The sequence below is a fragment of the Sceloporus occidentalis genome, unplaced genomic scaffold (genome assembly GCF_023333645.1).
Source record: "Sceloporus occidentalis isolate IW3139 unplaced genomic scaffold, rSceOcc1.0.p SCAF_155, whole genome shotgun sequence".
NCBI classification, from domain to species: Eukaryota; Metazoa; Chordata; class Lepidosauria; order Squamata; family Phrynosomatidae; genus Sceloporus; species Sceloporus occidentalis.
The window spans coordinates 555,375-574,939 of NW_028317135.1; the positions used below are offsets into that span (position 1 = coordinate 555,375).

The window sequence follows — 19,565 nt, forward strand, 5'->3', positions numbered from 1 at the left end:
AAAATCACAAACTGTAAACAAAAACAGGCTTCCTGGCTCCTCGGCCCCGCAGATCAATCGACTTTCTGAATTAAGTCTTTGCTCCGCAGAAGAGCGCAATGTTCGGTCGGTGGCGCACGTTCATAACGGTAACTCCAGGGAGATTCGAGAAGCTGGTAGTTACAAGAAGTCAGCATCCCTCTCCTTCCGGCTGGCGGATTAACGGAATCGGACGAACGGCTCTGAAGTCACAGAGACACCGGCAATAATACTCTTCCGGATTCCGTTATGAAAGCCAGCGAAGCGTTAAGGCTCGGGTCGCCGATTGGATGCTGGTGGCTCACGGCAGAATTCCTCTTCCCGGCATCTCGGCTCACAGGGTGCTTTCAAGGGTGTTGTAATTGTCCTTAAAGCTCTTGAGCTCAAGGAAGTGTTTTGGCCGCTTGCTCTTCTGGTTCGAGGGCAGGTAGGTCACCTGGATGGTGGGCGTCCCGGAGGGCTCTAGGGAAGCGCTGAGGTCCCGGGCCGCAGACTGGCGCTGCCTCTGACTGCCAGCCTCTCTGGCTTGCACACTGCGTAAAAACACAAAATAAAGGAGGCTGAGAGTTCTGAAGGTTTGGGTGCCAGACTGCAGTGTTACCATAACCGACGCTGCCCACCATCAGTTACAGACATTGCCCACCTCGGGTTACTAATTACAGCAATCTAACAAAATCTTTCCTCTGTTCTTACATTGTCGAAAGCTCCCTGAGGGAATCCATGAACTTCAGGTGTTGGTTTTTTCCATACGACTGCAAAAGAAAAATGATTATCCTCCTTAATGATGTGGCAGCAGAATCTCAGTATAATCACACAGGTAATTAATAATCGCTCTAAGGTGTCAGGCAGGGGAATACCAACGGATCTGCGTTTACGGGACTGCGGGGTAATCCAGAGGGTTAACGACGCCGACAGCGCGGAGAAATAATCTACCGTGCAGAATCACTATAACACAAAACATGTATATGTTGTAGGTAGTTGCCACCGTCCACCCCCTTCTCATCCCTTATATACCCCGACCACGTAAGAGTATTGCCTTGAAACCTCCAGACCGTGTGCTTTAGTAACGTACAGTCACGTGATCCAGGGATATTACACAAGGACTAAGCCAAGGCTTTGCTGATGAGAACTCGTGGACAGTGAGATGAGGGAGCAATGCTTGGGCGACCCCCAAAATCCCCCCCTTACCCCAGTGCCGTATCGCGCACTGTCATAGCCTGCCATCAGCGCATCTAATAAACTCTTGCGGATCCCTTTGTACGGCGAGCTGGAGTTTTGCAGCTCTAGGAGGAAGCAACGGAAGTTCTTTCCCACGAGGGTCCGGGGGTACTTTACGTTGTCCCGGAAGGGGATGTCTGCGGGAAAAAAAAAAAACAATAACAGCACGTTATACATCACAGGGGACGGTGCCTGCCGTTCACCGCAAAGACCCCCTGATCCGCTGACACTGCTCTTAAACAGAAACTCACCGGAATCTTTCACCGCATCCAATGTCTTCATCCGATACAGGTAATTGTAACAGCCTAGAAGACAGAGGAAGCCGTTGGCGCGCGGTCGCAATACCCAAAGCGTGCAAGCAAAAACGTAAGAGCGCGTGCCGGTACCTTCCTGCTCCGGCTTATCCAGCTGTAGCAAGCGAGCGTCGTCCTCTGCCAGGAGTCGGGGTTCGAACCGGATGTCCTGCACTTTGGAGAGGCGAATGTCGATTTCCTCCCTGAGTTCCTGGAAGGCAGAAGGTACGTTACTCGGGCGAACACCCTGCCTGCAGCCTGGCAACCGGGACTCGGATAACTACCTTCGGTGCGTTGTGTCCGACCGGCACATGAGGCCCCCTGCGAGACTTCATGGCGAACCGCATTATTTGCCGCTTCACGAAGATGAAGAGCAGGACGAATACCTGTACCGGGGTGAAAAAACAAAAGATCAAGTGTATGTTTCAAACAACTATACAAAACCTGCCTCTCCTGAAGCAAAAAGACGGATCACAGGAGAAATGACCCTACGAGGAGATTTACACTTACAAAATGCCCCCACTTCCCTTAAAAGATGCCCCCCAAACTACATTAGGGGATCAGAACCCCACACTTAGAGGACCAATCAACCCAAGCCCCCTGTGTTAAGACGATCATTCACGGAGAAGACAATTCCACCCTAACCCAAAAAAGGAGCTGTCACCCCAAGAACCCCCCATTCTAAACCAAATGCCCCTCTCACCAGACTCCCGTAAGCCATAACCAGCACCACGTTCACCCCAGACAGCCAGTTACTGTTAGACGCCATTTCTCCCCGTCGCCGCTGCGAGTCCGAAACACTTCCGCGTTAGTCAACGTCACGTGACACTGCCTAGTGCCTAAGCATAGATTTCCCTTCAAGCACGTGATCATTCAGATCAACCAACCAGCAGTCAAAGGAGTTTTGAAGCGCAAGAGCCGTGGAAAGCAGGCGCGCGGGGTGACGTCAGCCAGCGGCAGAACGTGAGCGGGGTGGCGCGTAAAGAGGTCACGTGGTGTCAGAGCGGAGGAGCCGCAGGTAAGGACGGGGCTCTGTTCTTGTTCGGCTGAGAGACCGGAACCGGGGAGAGGGAAAAAGACTATACCGGGCTCTTGGGGTGAGAGTGACCCCTGGGAGAGAAGTGAAGATTCCCCGCAGTCGCGCGTTCTCTGACCACCATGCGGCCTACTAGGCCGGGTTTGAGCCGCGGGTTGCAGTGAGAGGGATTGCCGCACAAGGTGGCCTCATTGCGGATATCGACTCCGCCAGTCCCCGGTCTGTATTCCAGACACCGATACGAAAACCATTTTTTTTTTTTTTAAATCTGGTGGAAGGCAAGGCAGTGATTCCTCTTCATGGGTGTATCAGTGCGGGCTTTGCCTGCCGTCATAATAATGCGCTCAATGCCCGGTGCTCTATAGAACGGGGTGAGGATTATTTTACACCACACTTACACTATATCAGTGGGAGCCCAAGACTGTCTAGAAGGGAGTTAATTAGGGCAGTCTGTCTCCGTACCGTCCTCACGCCGGGTTGAAGGTATCGGTAGGCGCGTTGTCTCGCTCCCTCTCTGTACTTTATATATATTCCGTGTTTAAATCTCTCCTGCAATATTTTCAGGCGATCACTCGTGCCTAACGCACGAGAACGTTAACGTATCTTTCTTACATGTAGTGCAGGGACATTTTACTTTACTGACAGGGAGGTAGGTAAGTGGAACGGCCTCCCAGCTGAAGTGGTATTGGCTAATACAGTGAGGGAACATTAACATGCGCAAGATCAGCATAGGAGAGTCTTTACAGCCTAGGCGGTCCGTACGGATCTGATCTGCCGGCAGGTTCTGGGTTGCTGAGCGGCTTTACTGATGCCTCGGGAGAGAAAGTGGCATTAAACATGATGTCGTGGGTGCTGTGTTTTGGTGGCCACTGCACTAAATGGACCCGTGAGGTGACCCCATTTCCAGCAGTGTGGGGGGTGACGAGCGGGGGTCTTGTGCCCTTTCACTGCGCAGATGCAGCTTCCTTGCAGTGATGGGAGTGGGGGATTTGCTTTTTACATGGAGCCTCTCTGCTCCTTAAGCCGTGTGCGGCTCGGGGCTATTTTAAGAAACCCCAGCTGTGCCTTTTAAGAATCCTGTTTCTGGGATCTACGAGGCTCTTGGCATCTATGGCAGCCCCACTGACCCGTATATTAGCCATTGCTCAGGTCCGCTGGTCTGGTGATGGGTTGGGCCGGATCCTTCTCTGTGGGAGGGGTTCTTGGCCAATCGGACTGTGTTGGAATGAAGGTGAATGGGTGGTAGAAATTGGGAATGGGATTCTTGGCTATTGCATCACAGCGTATACCGACAGCGAACAGAATGCCTCTTCTGCTCGGCCTTTAATCCTCCGTTCTGTCGTTGCAGAGTAACTTGTAAATACTGTTATTTGTATATACTGTAAATGATGACCTCGGTGGCCACAAACCGCACCCGGGGCAACTGGGAACAGACACAGAATCAGACGCAGCACAAGCCAAGGCCACAGGTAAGAAGTGACGAGCGCCGGGCCGCCAGCGTCTTTATTACCCGCCGAATGCCTGCTTAGCTATCTGCCATTTGTTTTAAGGCCACCGCTGAGCAGATCAGACTCGCACAGATGATTTCAGACCAGAGCGATGCAGATTTCGAGGAAAATGTCAGAAAGGTAAGGCTGCTCCGGGACAGTTAGCGTCACCGGCGAATCGTGCCCTTTTCTCTCGATCCTCGTCTGAAGTATGCCAACTTGCCTGTTGGATGTTATCGTGGCTCTTAATAAGTTTCTGCAGTCTGGAGAGCGCTGCGCGTTAGTCATTTATGTCAGATTAGTGGATCTTGGATTAAAAGGGTATATTTTTTTTCTCCTTGCAGTTAATCGACATCACAGGGAAGAATCAGGACGAGTGTGTGATCGCGCTGCACGACTGCAATGGGGACGTCACCCGAGCCATCAATGTTTTGCTGGAAGGCAACCCAGACACTGTAATTATGATACTTTATTTAAAATAAATGTTCTTCCTAATACACCAAAAATGAGACCACTGAGGCTGCTCATAGGTAGCCCCCCAGCTCTTATGATTCTCAGAGCATCATGGGAGTTGTAGTTTTACATCGTGTCATCCCAGAGGTCTTTGTGACTTGGAGACCTGTGTGCCCGCTATAATGTTGGGCCTGATCTGCAGTACAAAGCTTGTATGTACTTACTGTGTTAGCCCGTGTCCTTTCTACCATGAGCCACGTGCCATTTAGCCGCAGGAAGCACATTTAAAGTGTGATTGTTTCACGTTAAGTTGTGTTCATGGGTAGGTTTCACCAGGATGCTGAACGATTGTTTCTGTGCAACATTTTTCCATAGGATTCGTGGGAAATGGTGGGAAAGAAGAAGGGGGTTTCTGTCCAGAAAGAGACGGGTCAGACAGAATCCAACGAGGAGGGCAGGGAGAACAGAGACAGAGAGCGGGATGCCAGCCGGAGGCGCGGAGGAGCACCTAGGAGAGGCCGGGGAAGCAGCCGTGGCAGAGAGTGTAAGTCGCTGTCTCACTGGGGCCCAAATATGAACACAATTAGTAAACCCACACACTCGTCTCGCACTTCTGCGTTATCTCTGACTCGGTTCACCTTTGAAGTCACCTTTATTTTCAATGTATAAAACACGCCTGCTGTCTGATGAATGAGTAAATTCAGAGTTGAGGTTGATTTTTAACTGTAGTCCCTGCTTTCAGAGCCTTGATATTATTTGTGATTCTTTCCATGTTACGAGCATGACACGCTTGCGATGGGATCTACCTGTGACAGTATGTATGAAACGCATGTTCTGTCTTTCAGTTCGGGCGCAGGAGAATGGATTGGAAGGCGGCAAAACTGGGGGCTCATCTGGCAGAGGCACAGATAGGGGGCGTCGAGGACGCGGAAGAGGCAGAGGTACTGCTGCTTAAATGGAACAGAGTATACAAAAAGAGCCAACAAAAGTTTCAAAGTATAATGGGAGACCCCATCCCAAGTGACTTAGTGGTATAATGGCAGAGCCTGTCCCAAGGAGCTTACAGTCTAGCGGTATAATGGGAGACCCTGTCCCAAGGAGCTTACAGTCTAGCGGTATAATGGGAGACCCTGTCCCAAGGAGCTTACAGTCTAGCGGTATAATGGCAGAGCCTGTCCCAAGGAGCTTACAGTCTAGCGGTATAATGGCAGACCCTGTCCCAAGGAGCTTACAGTCTAGCGGTATAATGGCAGACCCTGTCCCAAGGAGCTTACAGTCTAGCGGTATAATGGCAGACCCTGTCCCAAGGAGCTTACAGTCTAGCGGTATAATGGGAGACCCTGTCCCAAGGAGCTTACAGTCTAGCGGTATAATGGCAGACGCTGTCCCAAAGAGCTTAGTCTAGCGGTATAATGGGAGACCCTGTCCCAAGGAGCTTACAGTCTAGCGGTATAATGGCAGACCCTGTCCCAAGGAGCTTACAGTCTAGCGGTATAATGGCAGACCCTGTCCCAAGGAGCTTACAGTCTAGCGGTATAATGGGAGACCCTGTCCCAAGGAGCTTACAGTCTAGCGGTATAATGGCAGACCCTGTGCCAAGGAGCTTACAGTCTAGCGGTATAATGGGAGACCCTGTCCCAAGGAGCTTACAGTCTAGCGGTATAATGGCAGAGCCTGTCCCAAGGAGCTTACAGTCTAGCGGTATAATGGCAGACCCTGTCCCAAGGAGCTTACAGTCTAGCGGTATAATGGCAGACCCTGTCCCAAGGAGCTTACAGTCTAGCGGTATAATGGCAGACCCTGTCCCAAGGAGCTTACAGTCTAGCGGTATAATGGGAGACCCTGTCCCAAGGAGCTTACAGTCTAGCGGTATAATGGCAGACGCTGTCCCAAAGAGCTTAGTCTAGCGGTATAATGGGAGACCCTGTCCCAAGGAGCTTACAGTCTAGCGGTATAATGGCAGACCCTGTCCCAAGGAGCTTACAGTCTAGCGGTATAATGGCAGACCCTGTCCCAAGGAGCTTACAGTCTAGCGGTATAATGGGAGACCCTGTCCCAAGGAGCTTACAGTCTAGCGGTATAATGGCAGACCCTGTGCCAAGGAGCTTACAGTCTAGCGGTATAATGGGAGACCCTGTCCCAAGGAGCTTACAGTCTAGCGGTATAATGGGAGACCCTGTCCCAAGGAGCTTACAGTCTAGCGGTATAATGGCAGACCCTGTCCCAAGAAGCTTACAGTCTAGCGGTATAATGGCAGACCCTGTCCCAAGGAGCTTACAGCCTAGCGGTATAATGGGAGACCCTGTCCCAAGGAGCCTACAGTCTAGCGGTATAATGGGAGACCCTGTCCCAAGGAGCTTACAGTCTAGCGGTATAATGGCAGAGCCTGTCCCAAGGAGCTTACAGTCTAGCGGTATAAGGGCAGACCCTGTCCCAAGGAGCTTACAGTCTAGCGGTATAATGGCAGACCCTGTCCCAAGGAGCTTACAGTCTAGTTTTATTTTCCTGCACAGGAGGATCTGGAAGGAGAGGCGGCCGTTTTTCTGCGCAGGGTATGGGGTAAGTGGCCGGTACCGTCCCAGCTTCCGATTAATGTAACCAAGGAAATATGATGTGCTTTTCTCAGACAGCTTTTTTTTTTTTCAGGACCTTTAACCCTGCAGACTATGCAGAGCCCTCCAGTGCCGAGGACAGTTATGGGAACAGCAACACATGGAACAACGCCTTTGAACCGGATGATGGGACAAGTAGGTTACTTTCTTCCCCACCGAGCTGCGCCATGCGTCTTAATGTTTCTGCTCCTTTGCACGTACAAACCGTGTTCCCTGTAGCTAGAAACACACTAGGTTAGAGCTGACTGGCTGCTGCATGACGTAGTTCGAGCCCAGATTGTCTGTTGGGCAGACCCCACGAGAAGCTAATTGTTAAAAAGAATTGGCTTTCGTAATACATTTAGGGCTTTCCTTACTAAATGGGACAGAGTGACCCTTGCGTTCTTGGCCACCATCCGCATCCTGGGGTTTTACTTAATGGGATTTGCCTGTAACTGGTGACCAGTGAGTTAATGGTGGTCTCTTTTTCTGCCAGTATATTAGATCCTGGCTTGTTTTAAGCGTGCAGCCGCCAGTCACGTTACCTTTTTGTTCGCGCCATCTGTGTGCGCTCTGTAAGTTGCCCTTTATTCTTCGGTGTTTATGGGGGCAGTTCTTTGACCGGTGTCCCCGGGGTATATATGAGAGGAAGGTATGGGAAGACCCCCAGCAGTTCACCTCAATCTGATTGTGTTTTTTTTTTCCCTTTTTGTTTCAGGACTTGATTACATTGGGGGTGAGGGGTCAGCTTATCCCCGAAAATTTTCCACTGCTCCTGGTATGAAAAATCCAGGTGCCCAAACTGCCCCTTGATTAACCATTTTTATTTGATTTCTCCTGAATTAATTTCTATCGTGTGTATCGTGTAGCACTCTTCCTGCGCTGTTCAGGAAATGTAACAGAGGAGGAAGTCCTGTCTACCTACTTGTAGAAGCATGCCATGGACTGCCAGCCAAGGTGGTAGACGAGAACAGTTTACTTGGGAATATTTTGGTCCGCTGACGAGTGGCAGTAACTTAAAAGTGATAATATGCAGGAGGATCCCCCCAGGCTTAAACACCGTATATACATTCAGACTTTAAACTGTATAAAGCTCTTCTGGTGCGGTTTGCATGTTGAGTAATAACCATAGCAACCAGTGACCCGTTCCTTCAGCCTTCTCCAACTTGTAGACCCCCGGCCTTTGGGGGTATATAGATTGTACATCTATATAGCGGTGTAAGTAAGGTAAAGGGGGACTTGTCGCTCATAAAGAACTGAACTTTAATCTTATCGGGAAACTGAAGCTTGTATTTTCACTTCCTTGTCAGAGGTGGAAAAGGGAAAAAAAAAATATGAATGGCAAAATTATCTGGCGATGTTTGAAGTTAATATTTTTTTATTACAATGTTTATTTGGAAATGAATATTCAGGGTTTTGCTGGTGTCTGCTGTGTTTCAATCAGTAGCAGAGTTAAGCCCGAAGTCCAGGCTGCGCGGTACGCAGCTCGCCTCTGGCTTTAGTCCTGCTAAGTGAATAAGCCTCTAGGACTGGTCTGCGGAGTCCCAAACTCTTGTGTGTTTTAAAGCGGCACTGACGGAGAGGGGCTTTGTATCCCGTTACACAAAGGGAAGCAAATCAGTTCTCTGCTGCTTCATGTATGATTTGCTCTCTATAGTTAAGCGTCTCCCAGCCCCTAAAACCTCTATACCGGGTGCGCTACATACATTTCACGATATACACTGCAGCGGCCCCCACGTCCTGAAACGATCACCGATTGTAAAATTTGTAGAAATGGCAATGAGTTTGCTTTAAACCTCATCCAGACCCAGATCGGATAAGCCTTGCTCAGCTCGAGGCTTTTCAAGGGGTTAAACCACAAACCCGACATGCTTTTCATCAGCTGGGGGGCTGACGGTTAATGTGCGTTTCCAACGAAGCCGGTGGGCGCTTTGTGCCGGGTGGGTGTTACCACACTCGGCTGTCGCTGGTAATGGTGTAAAATAGGAGCTCGTGTCACTTGGCCGAGCTGGTGTTAACCCCTTGCGCTCTGTGTCCCTATTAGGCGCTTGGAGGACAGCTAGCGAGGAGTGGGGGACAGACGATTGGAATGAAGATGTGAGTATAGCCTTCATTCAGCATTTCTGAATAATACAAAGCCTTTCCTGTGATGAGTAAGCTCGATTTGCACCACGCAGGTGGAAAACCTGTTTTTTGGCGTCTCCGATCCAGATAATAGCTGTGTCCGCTGGGTTAAAGATCCTAGTCCAAATTCGCTGCACTCCTTTCCGTTTTCTTATGCCGCAGTTGCTAGTGGGATTTGTTAGGACTGGATCAGGATGTAGCCCTTAACAGTTTCTCCTCACCCCTTGTATCGGTCGCTGAAGGCTGTAAAGCTTTAATTGTGTGTTTTTGTTCCTTCAGCTTTCTGAGACCAAGATATTCACAGCTTCCAGCGTGTCATCTGCGCCCATTCCGTCTGAAAGTGTCACAATCACCGCTGGGCAGAGGTAAGCGATTTGTCGGTGCATTTCACGTCTTAGCCGCCTCTGCGTACGCCGTCATCTTAAAACCGTGTGATCTGCTCTAGGATCGACCTGGCCGTGCTGCTGGGAAAGAGTCCTTCATCCGCAGAAAACGAGCCATCGGGTCTGGAGTCTTCTCAAAACGCAGCCTTGTCTCAGCCCCTCGTATTCAGCAGCTCCAAGCAGAACCCCATCTCCCAGGCTAGCCCTGGGGGTGGCTTCTCGCATCACAGCATGGTAAGAAGACCTGTGAGTCCTGCACCCCACACTTACAGCGTCATGTTGTATCATTGAGTCTGTCTCAAGAATCCCATGAGCGAGATCTCGGTGTTAAGGTCTCACCGTTGGACTGCTGAGTTTCTAAAAGCATGCTAGTAGACCCTTTCTGGCTTCTCCGTAGACATTAAGGGGGGACAATGCATGCCATAGTAACGAAAAGGTTTCCTGCAGTAACGGTCAGCGCATCTACTTGGCTGATGGGTCATTGTGGAAACTACAGGTTGTCCGCCATCCTGATGATGGAGGACTTGGGTGCGATGGCTGCAATGATGGTGCTTAACGCATGTGCCTCCCCACGCTTGCAGGTCAGCATGCTCAGTAAGAGCTTCGGCGAAGGCGAGCCCAAAGGCGGCAGCAGCACCGGCTCGCAGTTCCTGGAGCAGTTTAAGACGGCGCAGGCCCTGGCGCAGCTGGCAGCCCAGCATTCACAGTCTGACGGTAGCAGCGCCACTTCATGGGACCTCGGGTCAGCAGCACAACCCCCGTCGCTGGGGCAGTTTGGTAAGGTGGCTCCTGTTACTAGAACTTATGGGTGATCGCAGGTACCAACAAAATTCAAGAAATTAGGTTATCGTTGTTTTCGTGTCTGCACAGATCTGAAAAATTCGTCGGATCCGTTCAGCAAGCGCCAGAGCTTCCCCCCGGCGTCTGCCATGATGGACGTGTACCTGCAGGAGAAGACGCCCGCTGTCGGTGCTCCGTCAGCGGTGCCGGTGTGCCCATCCTCTCCTCTGCCTACAAAACCCAACACTGCTCCCCAAATGTCCCCGGGATCCTCAGACAACCAGTCCAGCAGCCCCCAGCCTGCGCACCACAAGATGAAACCGCAGAAGAAGAAGGCTTCGCTTACATCCAAGGTACACACGGGGGCTTTTGGGGTATTTCTTTGGGGTGCTGCAGGCACTGTTCCTACACTGTGCTCACCATTCCAGAATCTCATTGATTTTGGGGTTATATATTGGTATAATTAGCAATGGATTTCTTGTTTGCAGATTCCAGCTCTCGCTGTGGAAATGCCTGGGACAGCTGACATCTCTGGGCTCAACCTGCAGTTTGGGGCCCTGCAATTTGGCTCCGAGCCGGTCTTACCAGAGTATGAGTCCCCCACTACGAACGTGACCGTGAGCCAGACGCAGGATAGCTTGTACACCAGCCCCACGAGGTAGCGATTCCAACATGTAACCAGACGTGTTAGAATTGCCTGCTTTCCCTTAATATTGTCATATTTGATCCTTTTGAATGATGCACTTGAAATGTTACTGTTTAAGAATAATGAATGGCACTGGGGATGTGTCGTCTAATGCAGTCCAACATTATGTGACTATTACTATAAATACCTTTTCCATGTATATGTGATCCACGTTCCCCTTCCGGACACCTGCTCCCCGTAACCCTTAGGCTGCCGGGGCACTGTACGTAACCTGTAAGCTCTTCCGTTTTCTAAGTGACAGCTGGTCCTCGCATTCTCCCGACAAGGTCACAGATTCTCTGCGCACGACAGTAGACCCTTTCTAGCTCTCTCCGTAGCCATTAAGGGGGGACAGCTTGTGCGACAGCAATGGCTTGTGCTGAAAGACCCATCAGAACTGCCTCGGTCTTTTGGATTGTCAGCTGTGCAGACATGGACGTTGTGTCTTCTCTCTGTAAAAATTAACCTTCGCGCTGGCGCCGTTTAAGCTTCATTTACTTCCACAGTGAGACGGCCAGCTCTGTGGTGAGCAGCCAGACCCCGGAGTCTGCGTATCAGAGCAGCGGTATACAGACGGGAACGTTTACCTCGCAGAGCAGCACCCAGGGCCCTCTATATGAGCAGCGGGCCACGCAGACCCGGCGCTACCCTAACCCCATCTCATCCTCTCCACAGAAGGATGTCAGCCAGGCCAAGGTGGGTGCACGCACTGCGCATTTATTTACCCCTGGTGACCCGGTTGGCTAGGTGTGCAGATGGCAGACTTTGCTGTCTACGTCCTGGCAGAATACAATCTGTCTTCGTTATATATAAAAAAAAAAAATGTTATTCTGCGAGTTGACATTCGTTGCCTCTCCCTGCAGAATGGCTTCGGTTCGGTGCCGGCTCCGGCCTTGCAGGCTCCTGTATCAGCGGAAGGTAAGCGCACCCCAGACGATATTCCAAAAGCAATGGATTGTGATGTAAGGTCCCGTACGCTTGTGTCATACGGTGTCTATTACAAGGGATACGGCAGTCTGGGACACGGTTGGTGGACTGTTGGCTTTCTGCATTGGCTGCCAGGGACCGTGCACGCCAGTAGACCCTTTCTGACTTCATGTAGACTTAAAGGGGGGACAGCGCGTGCCACAGCAACCGGGGTTTGCCTGGAAAAGACGGCTGTCTGTTGCCGGATGATCTCGCACAACCCACACAGTCGCATTTTAAAATTCACTCTGGCTATTTAACTGAACTTGGAGCCAGTCCTGGAGAGAGTGAGATATCCAACGTGGTTCTCTTTCTTTCCAGCTCCCTCTGCAGCCTCCATAAAAGCGGATTCGCCGTCTGCTGGCAGCATCTTTCTCTTCGCTGACTCCGTGTCTGCACCGTCTGTGCCGGCCCCAGCCGCCCCGCACGCTTCACAAATGAGCAGCTCGGGCCACGCAGAGGATCTGCAAACCACCCCTACCCCCTCGCAGCTCAGCAGGTATTTGGGACTGTTTTGGGATTTTTGGAGTATTTTAAGAGATATATATATATATATATATATATATATATATATAGATATAGATATATATATATATATATATATATATAGATATAGATATATATATATATATAGATATATATATATATATATATATATATATATAGATATATATAATATTCATCGGCTGGTGAATTCCAATCACACTTGGACCTTTACCTTCACGCTCAGATGAAATCGTTTAGCGGGTTCTGCGGGAATCTGGTGCTGATCACCCTCCGCTTATGGGGTAAATATTGTAACCGTGTCCTTTCTCCCGCAGTACGTTATCGTCTCAGCATCAGGCTTCTGTGCCATCGACGGTGAGGACATCGGTGTCTACACCCCTGGTAAGTCCGTGCCGCGGAGGCCTCGTTCGGCGTCTTATATCGTGTCTCCTTGTGCATGTCAGTAGACCCTTCTTGGCTCTTAACGTGGCCATGAAGGGGGGACAGCGCATGCTACAGCAACATGGATTTGCCTGCATGCTTTTCACCCGTCTACTGGCTGAATGTGGTGCGGCGTCCGTACAACTGATGGTTTCCATGTTCCCTGCTTTGTATAAAGGCGGTTTCTGAATAATCCCAATAGCAGAGGATGTTGCGGCACTTCATGCTGTCGGATTCTCGTCGGTCGTTAAGCGTTACACATAATTGCCATCCATAAGGATCTCTGAGGCGTCCTTTATTCGGCCTGGCGTTGTATAAATGAGGGATTCTCGTCCGTTAACCGTTTGTGTTCTGGCTTGCAGCACACCAGCGTGGAGAGCGATACCGGCTTGCACCCGACCGTCGCCACCTTCTCGACCGCCTCCGGCAGCGTCTCTTCCGCCCCACCTGCCTCCTCCAGCTTGAATGTCGGCGGTTTGCGGCTGGAGGTGGGCGGCAGTTCCACCATCGCCCCATCCACGAGGAACTCTATCGCTTCCACGTCTGGTAACGCACCTTACTCTGGATTCACGCGCGTCGCTTTATTACCGTATGCGACTCGTTTAGACTTAAACCGCTGCTTATGTCCTCACTTTGTTCATGTCCTACAGGTAAAGCTCCCCCGAACCTGCCTCCTGGTGTTCCCCCACTGTTACCAAACCCATACATCATGGCTCCTGGTCTGTTACACGCCTATCCCGTAAGTGCCTGTAGCGATGGTGCATTTTTAATGGTGTGCATGCCAGCCAACCCTTCCTGGCTCCTTCCCATGGCTACCACGGCGCAGCCTAGGCTAGAACATTAGGGGGCTTGGGTTACCTGTGATTTGAGCCGACTACTGATTCCTTCAAACCTTACTCGGCTCTTGATACAAAATATTCTTATGCCTGTCTCCCCCATGTTTCATTTTACTCTTATCTGCTCCAGCGTGGTGCCGTGCATCCACGCCATTTTTAAATCTGACCCCTGAATGTAATTGTTTCTACCTTAACATTACAGTATTTTCTAACATTCACTCTTTTCCCAGCCACAGGTTTATGGTTACGACGACCTCCAAATGCTGCAGACTAGGTTTCCTTTAGTAAGTGTTGATCATGCGCGCGCACCCTTGCTGCTGTTGCGAGACACTGTGTTCATCCGGCGTTTAGTGTAAATCCTGGTTAATGTATGGAATCTTCTCCCTCCAGGATTATTATAGCATCCCGTTCCCGACGCCCAACACTCCACTAACCGGGAGAGATGCCAGCCTGACGAGTAACCCTTATTCAGGTAGCGTCGGCCGTCGGCCACGTGTAAGGGGTTCTGAATAAGGTGTGTGTAACCTGTGTGTTTCTTCTGGTCTGATGCTAACACCGCCGCCATCTCTTCTTCTACAGGTGACCTAGCCAAGTTCAGCCGCGGAGACGCGTCTTCCCCGGCTCCGGCCACAACCCTAGCGCAACCGCAGCAGAGCCAGACGCAAGGCCATCATACGACGCAGCAAACATTCCTCAATCCGGCCCTGCCACCCGGTTACAGCTACACCAGCCTGCCCTACTACACCGGGGTACCGGGTCTGCCCAGCACTTTCCAGTACACGCCTGCCGTATTCCCAGTGAGTGTCAATTTCCATAAATAGCCAGTGGGCCCTGAAGCGCTGCTCACCGGCTACCTGGGGTCGATAAAGAGCCGCCTTTTGATATGCCCGCGTGTTCGGGATAACCCGGGAATCCCTTTTGTTCCGTCTCCTGTTTTTGTAACGTTCCTTTATAAATATCTTTTTTGCCGGATTGTAAAAAAACTTCTTAAATAAAAGCGTTTTTTGATAACAGTTGCCTGATGTCCTCTTCTCGAGCTGTTCCCCTCGGCTGTCAGAAGAGTCTGGTTTTATATCAGAATTATTTCAAAGTTTTTTTTGAGGCAGGGTGTTGGCCACAAGGTTGGCTTGAGTTTGGTGGTAAATGGTGAGGATTGTGGTCGCTCGGGACCCTCGTTTAATGTCGGCGCGGTTAGCCCTCTTTGGTCCTCGCTGTCCCAGCGGCGGCACCCTCTACGGATGTGTTTAGCGAGGCGCGTTCTCCCCCGTGAGGTGAGATTACTCGTCTGCCTTCGGTTTGGGGTCGGGGGGCTGATGTTTTTACCCCACGCATTGTATTGTGACCATCGCAATCCTTCTCTGCAACGTCCCCGCGTCTCGTCTCACAAACCGCTATTTGGGTCCAGTAATAGAGAGAAACCGCGGCCTCCGCTGGAGATCATGGATGTAAAATGAGGAAGGTTAGGGGTGCTTTACAGTACCCATGTCCTGGAAGCCGCAATGTGTCGCGAAGCGTGGCTATCGTGTTCACTGCTCGGTTTGGAGGGATTCCTTTAAGCTGGAAACTGTTTAACGGGTCGCCTGTTGATGCTGGCCCTGTATGTATCTCTAGTTCGAGGAGTCGTATCTACGTGGAATATTTTTTTTTGTGCGTCCGCTGATGTTTTATTTTGTGCCCTCGCTCCTGGGGTATTCTGGCGAGATCCGGCACGCTCTTGCCTTTGTGGGCTTCACCCCAACGGGTTTTCCTTTCTCCCCCTAGGTGGCTCCTACCTCTTCCAAGCAGCACGGGGTGAATGTCGGGGTGAACACATCAGCGGCGGCGTTCCAGCAAGCCCCGAGCTACGGGTCCCACGGATACAGCACAGGTAAGGCAAACGCCGCGGACGCCTTTGGCTCGGTATGGACGGCTAGGACAGCCTTAACAAGGTGTGAGGGTCGCACGCGGGACATGCCGCCTTTTAGCTTGATGCTGATGAGCTCTGATGGCTTGGTGCTACTCACGTGCTTCCTTTAAAGGGCCGCTGTGTGGTCTTCCCCGTGTCTCCTGCCAGTGCAAAGATCCCTGTGTATCTTCCTTGTGGCTGAACACTTTGGTTTCTCTTCTCCCGCACCCCCTTTTATTTATTTTTTTGCCTCTTTTCTAAAGTCTCCCCACAGCAAAGCGTCTGTCCCTAATGGTGGTCTGAGCAGCAGCAGGTGGGGGTCCTCTGTGTGTCCCCATCCTGTTCCCCTTTGGGGTGGGTCTCGCTCTGTCGTTTAGAGCAGAAGCTGATGAACCGGGAGCCCTGGCTGTTAAAACCTTGGGGGTGTCTCAGCCCTAGTCTGCCCCAAGGGTAGTAGTAACGGAGCTCCGCGTGCGTTTTGCGTGCGGCAGTGACCACGTTTAGGGCGTGCGTATGGCTGTGGGGAGAGGCGGCAGTCGGTCGGCCAGGCAGGAGTCCGTGGCCCCCCTGGTTCTGCGAGTGTCGCTTCAGATGTTTAGGGCTGTGTCTGTTCACAGGCTTTGATGACTTGTGCCAGGTGTCCAGCGTGGGGGATTTCTGTAAGGGTGCATTTATTGGGGCTTCTGCTGCTCAGACTAAACCTGCTGCTGCTTCCACCAATGGACCAGGCGCTGGTAAGTGCTCTCTGTCTGTCTCGCTCTCTCACGCTCTGTCTCGCTCGCTCTGCTTTCAGCTTGCATTTGGTTTGTTGGCCTCCCTAACAAAATGCTCTGCTTCCCGGCACCTCTTGCCCCCCCGTATCACCTGCTCAAACCCTACACATTCCTTCAGCCCTGTTTAGAAGAGATTTTCGCCAGAACCCATCACGTATGTGACTTAATCGCATGTTCGCGGTAGTTGAATGTCTGCAGGCGAGGGGGTCTAAGTGCTGATCAGGGGCAGGTTAGTGTATATGTATAAAGGACCGCGGATAGCGTGAACGGTGTAAAGATGGCTGTTGTGGTGACCGCTAAAGTCCATCAATCTTAAAGCACCACGAGGTCATCGAGACTTTTTCGTGCAAGCTCAGCCCCCCTATACTCTCTGTACGTGGGGTATGGACCGGTGTAGTCTCCCAGCAGTAAAGGGTTCTCAACCTCAGCTCCTCGAGTATATGGACCCCGATTTACGCTATTAAGCCCCTCGCTGTCACCTTTCCCTGCAGGTGTGTCGGTCACCTCTAGCAACACGGGAGTGCCTGACATCTCTGGCTCTGTTTATTCTAAGACACAGGTATGTTTGCGGGGGGAGTATACGGCTGCTTGTGTGAATCGAGGATGCCGTGTCAGTGCCATTGGTTATTTTAGCACGCCATTCCGCATGTGGGGCCTTTCAGGACGCCCAGCCAGTGGCTGAACATTGTGTAGGGTCTGAGTGGGTACACGTCACTAGCACCATTACAGAGCAAAGCCGCGCACCCCGGGATACGGGAAACTACTTTGTGGCTTCGTGTGATATGCGTGCGCTTTCGATTTGCTAAACTAATTTTTTTTTTATTTTCCCATTTAATTCCTCAGCAATCTTTCGAGAAGCAGGGATTCACCCCAGCCACATCTTTCAACCTGCCCTCGGCCCTAGGAAGCGGTGGCCCTATCAACCCAGCTACGGCAGCCGCCTACCCCCCAGCTCCGTTCATGCACATCCTAGCTCCTCCTCATCAGCAGCCTCACTCCCAGATCCTCCACCATCACCTCCAACAGGAAGCTCAGGTAACTGCCGACCCCGCCGTCAGTGAATGCCCGGGGCCATGCGTGGCCCCAGAAGTTACGAGCTCCAGAACTGTTAGAAGTGCATTAGTTTGCCAGCCTGGCCAAAAATAACTTAAAAACTGATTATTGCTATAAAAAGCACAGATACAAACTTTTCCATTTAACCAGTAGTGCTAAGTTTATTCAGCATGGCTTTTATTTGCCTGCCTCTAGACAGTAAAAGTTCACACTGTTCTAGGCTACTTTTGCCCAGTTCATGTTGTGCCCCATCCACCCTGGCATGACCCAGGTCTTTGTGGGGCTATACATCTGTCCCTTTATTTTGCTTGTCCGGTTGCCTTGCAGATCTTGTGCTGGCATTTGCTGCAGGGCGAGCAGGTAAAACCTCACGCTGCACCCCGCCACCTGGGGAGAGGCCACACGATGTTCCCCTCACAGATGCCCCAACATCACCTTCACACCCTCCCTCCTGTGCCGCAGCTTGGTGAATGGCATATGTAACTTGGGTGTCACCTATCACGATATACAGAGCACCCTTATATCACATGTACTCGGTGATGTTGAGCTGGGTGTAAGGTTTTCCTGTCCCACGCTGTGGAGTTGCCCCCTGGCAAAACGGATCTGAGCATTGGTGCAGTTTTTGGTAGTTTAAAAAAATGAACGTTCTTTGAACTACAGAATTAACATTATATTCAATAATTGTAAGCTTGCGAGCCGGACCCTCTTTACCTGATGTCTGTCTTTTCAAGTTCTACTTTTGCGAGACCCTTTGACTGTATGGCCACCATATAATTACTGATCGCACTGCCTTGGTCCTTCCACAGGGTGGCGCTGGACAACGGACCCAGGGAGCGTCTATGGCACAGAAATCTCAGGCCAACAAGTCTGCGTACAGCAGTTACAGCTGGGGGACCAACTAGCCTGAGGAACAGCTCCCCCTCCAGGCCCCAAAGAAAATTGCGTGACGGCGAAGTGTTGACCGGAGCAGCAAAATGATAGAGAAACCCCCTCTCCCTTGCCCCCCCATACAGGGCCCTCTTCACCCTCTCCATTCTTCTCGTTATATGTAATATAGAGTTTGTATTTTTTCTCCCTGTTTTCTGCAGTCAGGTTCTGAAATGTTGGCTATTTTAGGGGAGGGTTGGCCTTTTTGTTTTATTTTCCTCTGTTTTTGTTTTATTTTTCTCCCCCTTTTTTACCTTTTTTGTGGAGGTAACCAAAAGGGGGGAGGAAGAGGCCCCATCCTGTGCGCAGTTTCTGTATACGTAGGATGGATCGCTATGAAACCTGCATTCTATGATTAGTTGATGTGTTTCTTTTTGTACTGTGTTCTAAATTTAATGGATAAACGTGTCTTGTATATAAACGGAAAACACAGCTGAATTTCTGAACATTCTCACATTTCTTCTTGCGTGGAGTCTTCGCCGCTCTCCTTTTATCCAGGCCAAGACGCCAACGCTCGTTAAGAACGCTAGGGGGTTATCATAGCGTTGGTGACTTTAGAGCATATTTTAACATAATTTATCGCGTTTTCAGGACTTTTTGTGGACAGACAAAACCAAAGTAAAAACAGGTGGCCGTAGACAAATTTTGATGGCGGCAATTTTGGCATAATACGTTATAATTTAAAAAAATTAGCAGGATTTGTATGTAAATACGGGAGACTTGGGAGCTTCTTTCTGTCCTTAAGTCATTACAGGTAGAGCTGACTCTGGTTTATGTGCAAGTTGCAGTGTAGACTAGTGGAATGAACACACACACACACACACACACACACACACACACACACACACACACACACACACACACACACACACACACACACACACACACACACACACACACACACACACACACCCACCCACACCCACACCCACACCCACACCCACACCCGGTCCGAGGTGGCATTTGCACCCAGTTAAAAGCGGCTCACATACTAGGCCGATACATAAGAACCCAGGTGCCTTCATGAGGACCTACAGTTATATGTGGTTGGCGGAAGTGCTGAACGGAAGTTCGGTGCGCTTGGCGGAAGCGCGAAGAGACGTTCGGTGCGGTTGGCGGAGATGACGTCG

General features: G+C 50.7%; 2 protein-coding genes across 5 annotated transcripts; one reads left to right on the plus strand and one right to left on the minus strand.

Annotated features, from left to right (window-relative positions):
* Positions 1-352: 352 nt before the first annotated feature.
* On the minus strand, positions 353-5,448 carry LOC149280453 (lipid transport auxiliary protein 1-like). Of its 4 annotated transcripts, XM_089500544.1 has the most exons (8): positions 5,412-5,448; positions 2,233-2,300; positions 1,814-1,915; positions 1,623-1,740; positions 1,488-1,541; positions 1,207-1,373; positions 712-770; positions 353-551 (listed from the first exon to the last, which is right to left on the minus strand). In XM_089500544.1, the coding sequence occupies exons 2-8, from the start codon at positions 2,296-2,298 to the stop codon at positions 353-355; spliced, it is 765 nt and encodes a 254-aa protein (XP_089356670.1). In that variant the 5' UTR covers positions 2,299-2,300; positions 5,412-5,448. The 4 variants fall into 4 exon arrangements, with proteins under 4 accessions (XP_089356670.1, XP_089356668.1, XP_089356667.1 ...); XM_089500542.1 differs by lacking the exons at positions 1,814-1,915; positions 5,412-5,448 and having other exon boundaries at positions 2,233-2,298; XM_089500541.1 differs by lacking the exons at positions 1,488-1,541; positions 5,412-5,448 and having other exon boundaries at positions 2,233-2,298.
* Positions 3,951-18,410, plus strand: LOC149280454 (ubiquitin-associated protein 2-like). The gene is made up of 27 exons (XM_089500540.1): positions 3,951-4,034; positions 4,116-4,193; positions 4,397-4,507; positions 4,881-5,049; positions 5,351-5,446; positions 7,019-7,064; positions 7,152-7,252; positions 7,815-7,889; positions 9,141-9,193; positions 9,500-9,585; positions 9,666-9,837; positions 10,185-10,380; positions 10,474-10,736; positions 10,872-11,041; positions 11,575-11,764; positions 11,932-11,986; positions 12,356-12,533; positions 12,856-12,922; positions 13,324-13,507; positions 13,612-13,700; positions 14,028-14,081; positions 14,188-14,269; positions 14,377-14,594; positions 15,559-15,664; positions 16,947-17,014; positions 17,299-17,490; positions 18,315-18,410. Exons 1-27 carry the CDS (start codon positions 3,951-3,953, stop codon positions 18,408-18,410), a joined length of 3,279 nt encoding a protein of 1,092 aa, XP_089356666.1.
* Positions 18,411-19,565: the final 1,155 nt, after the last annotated feature.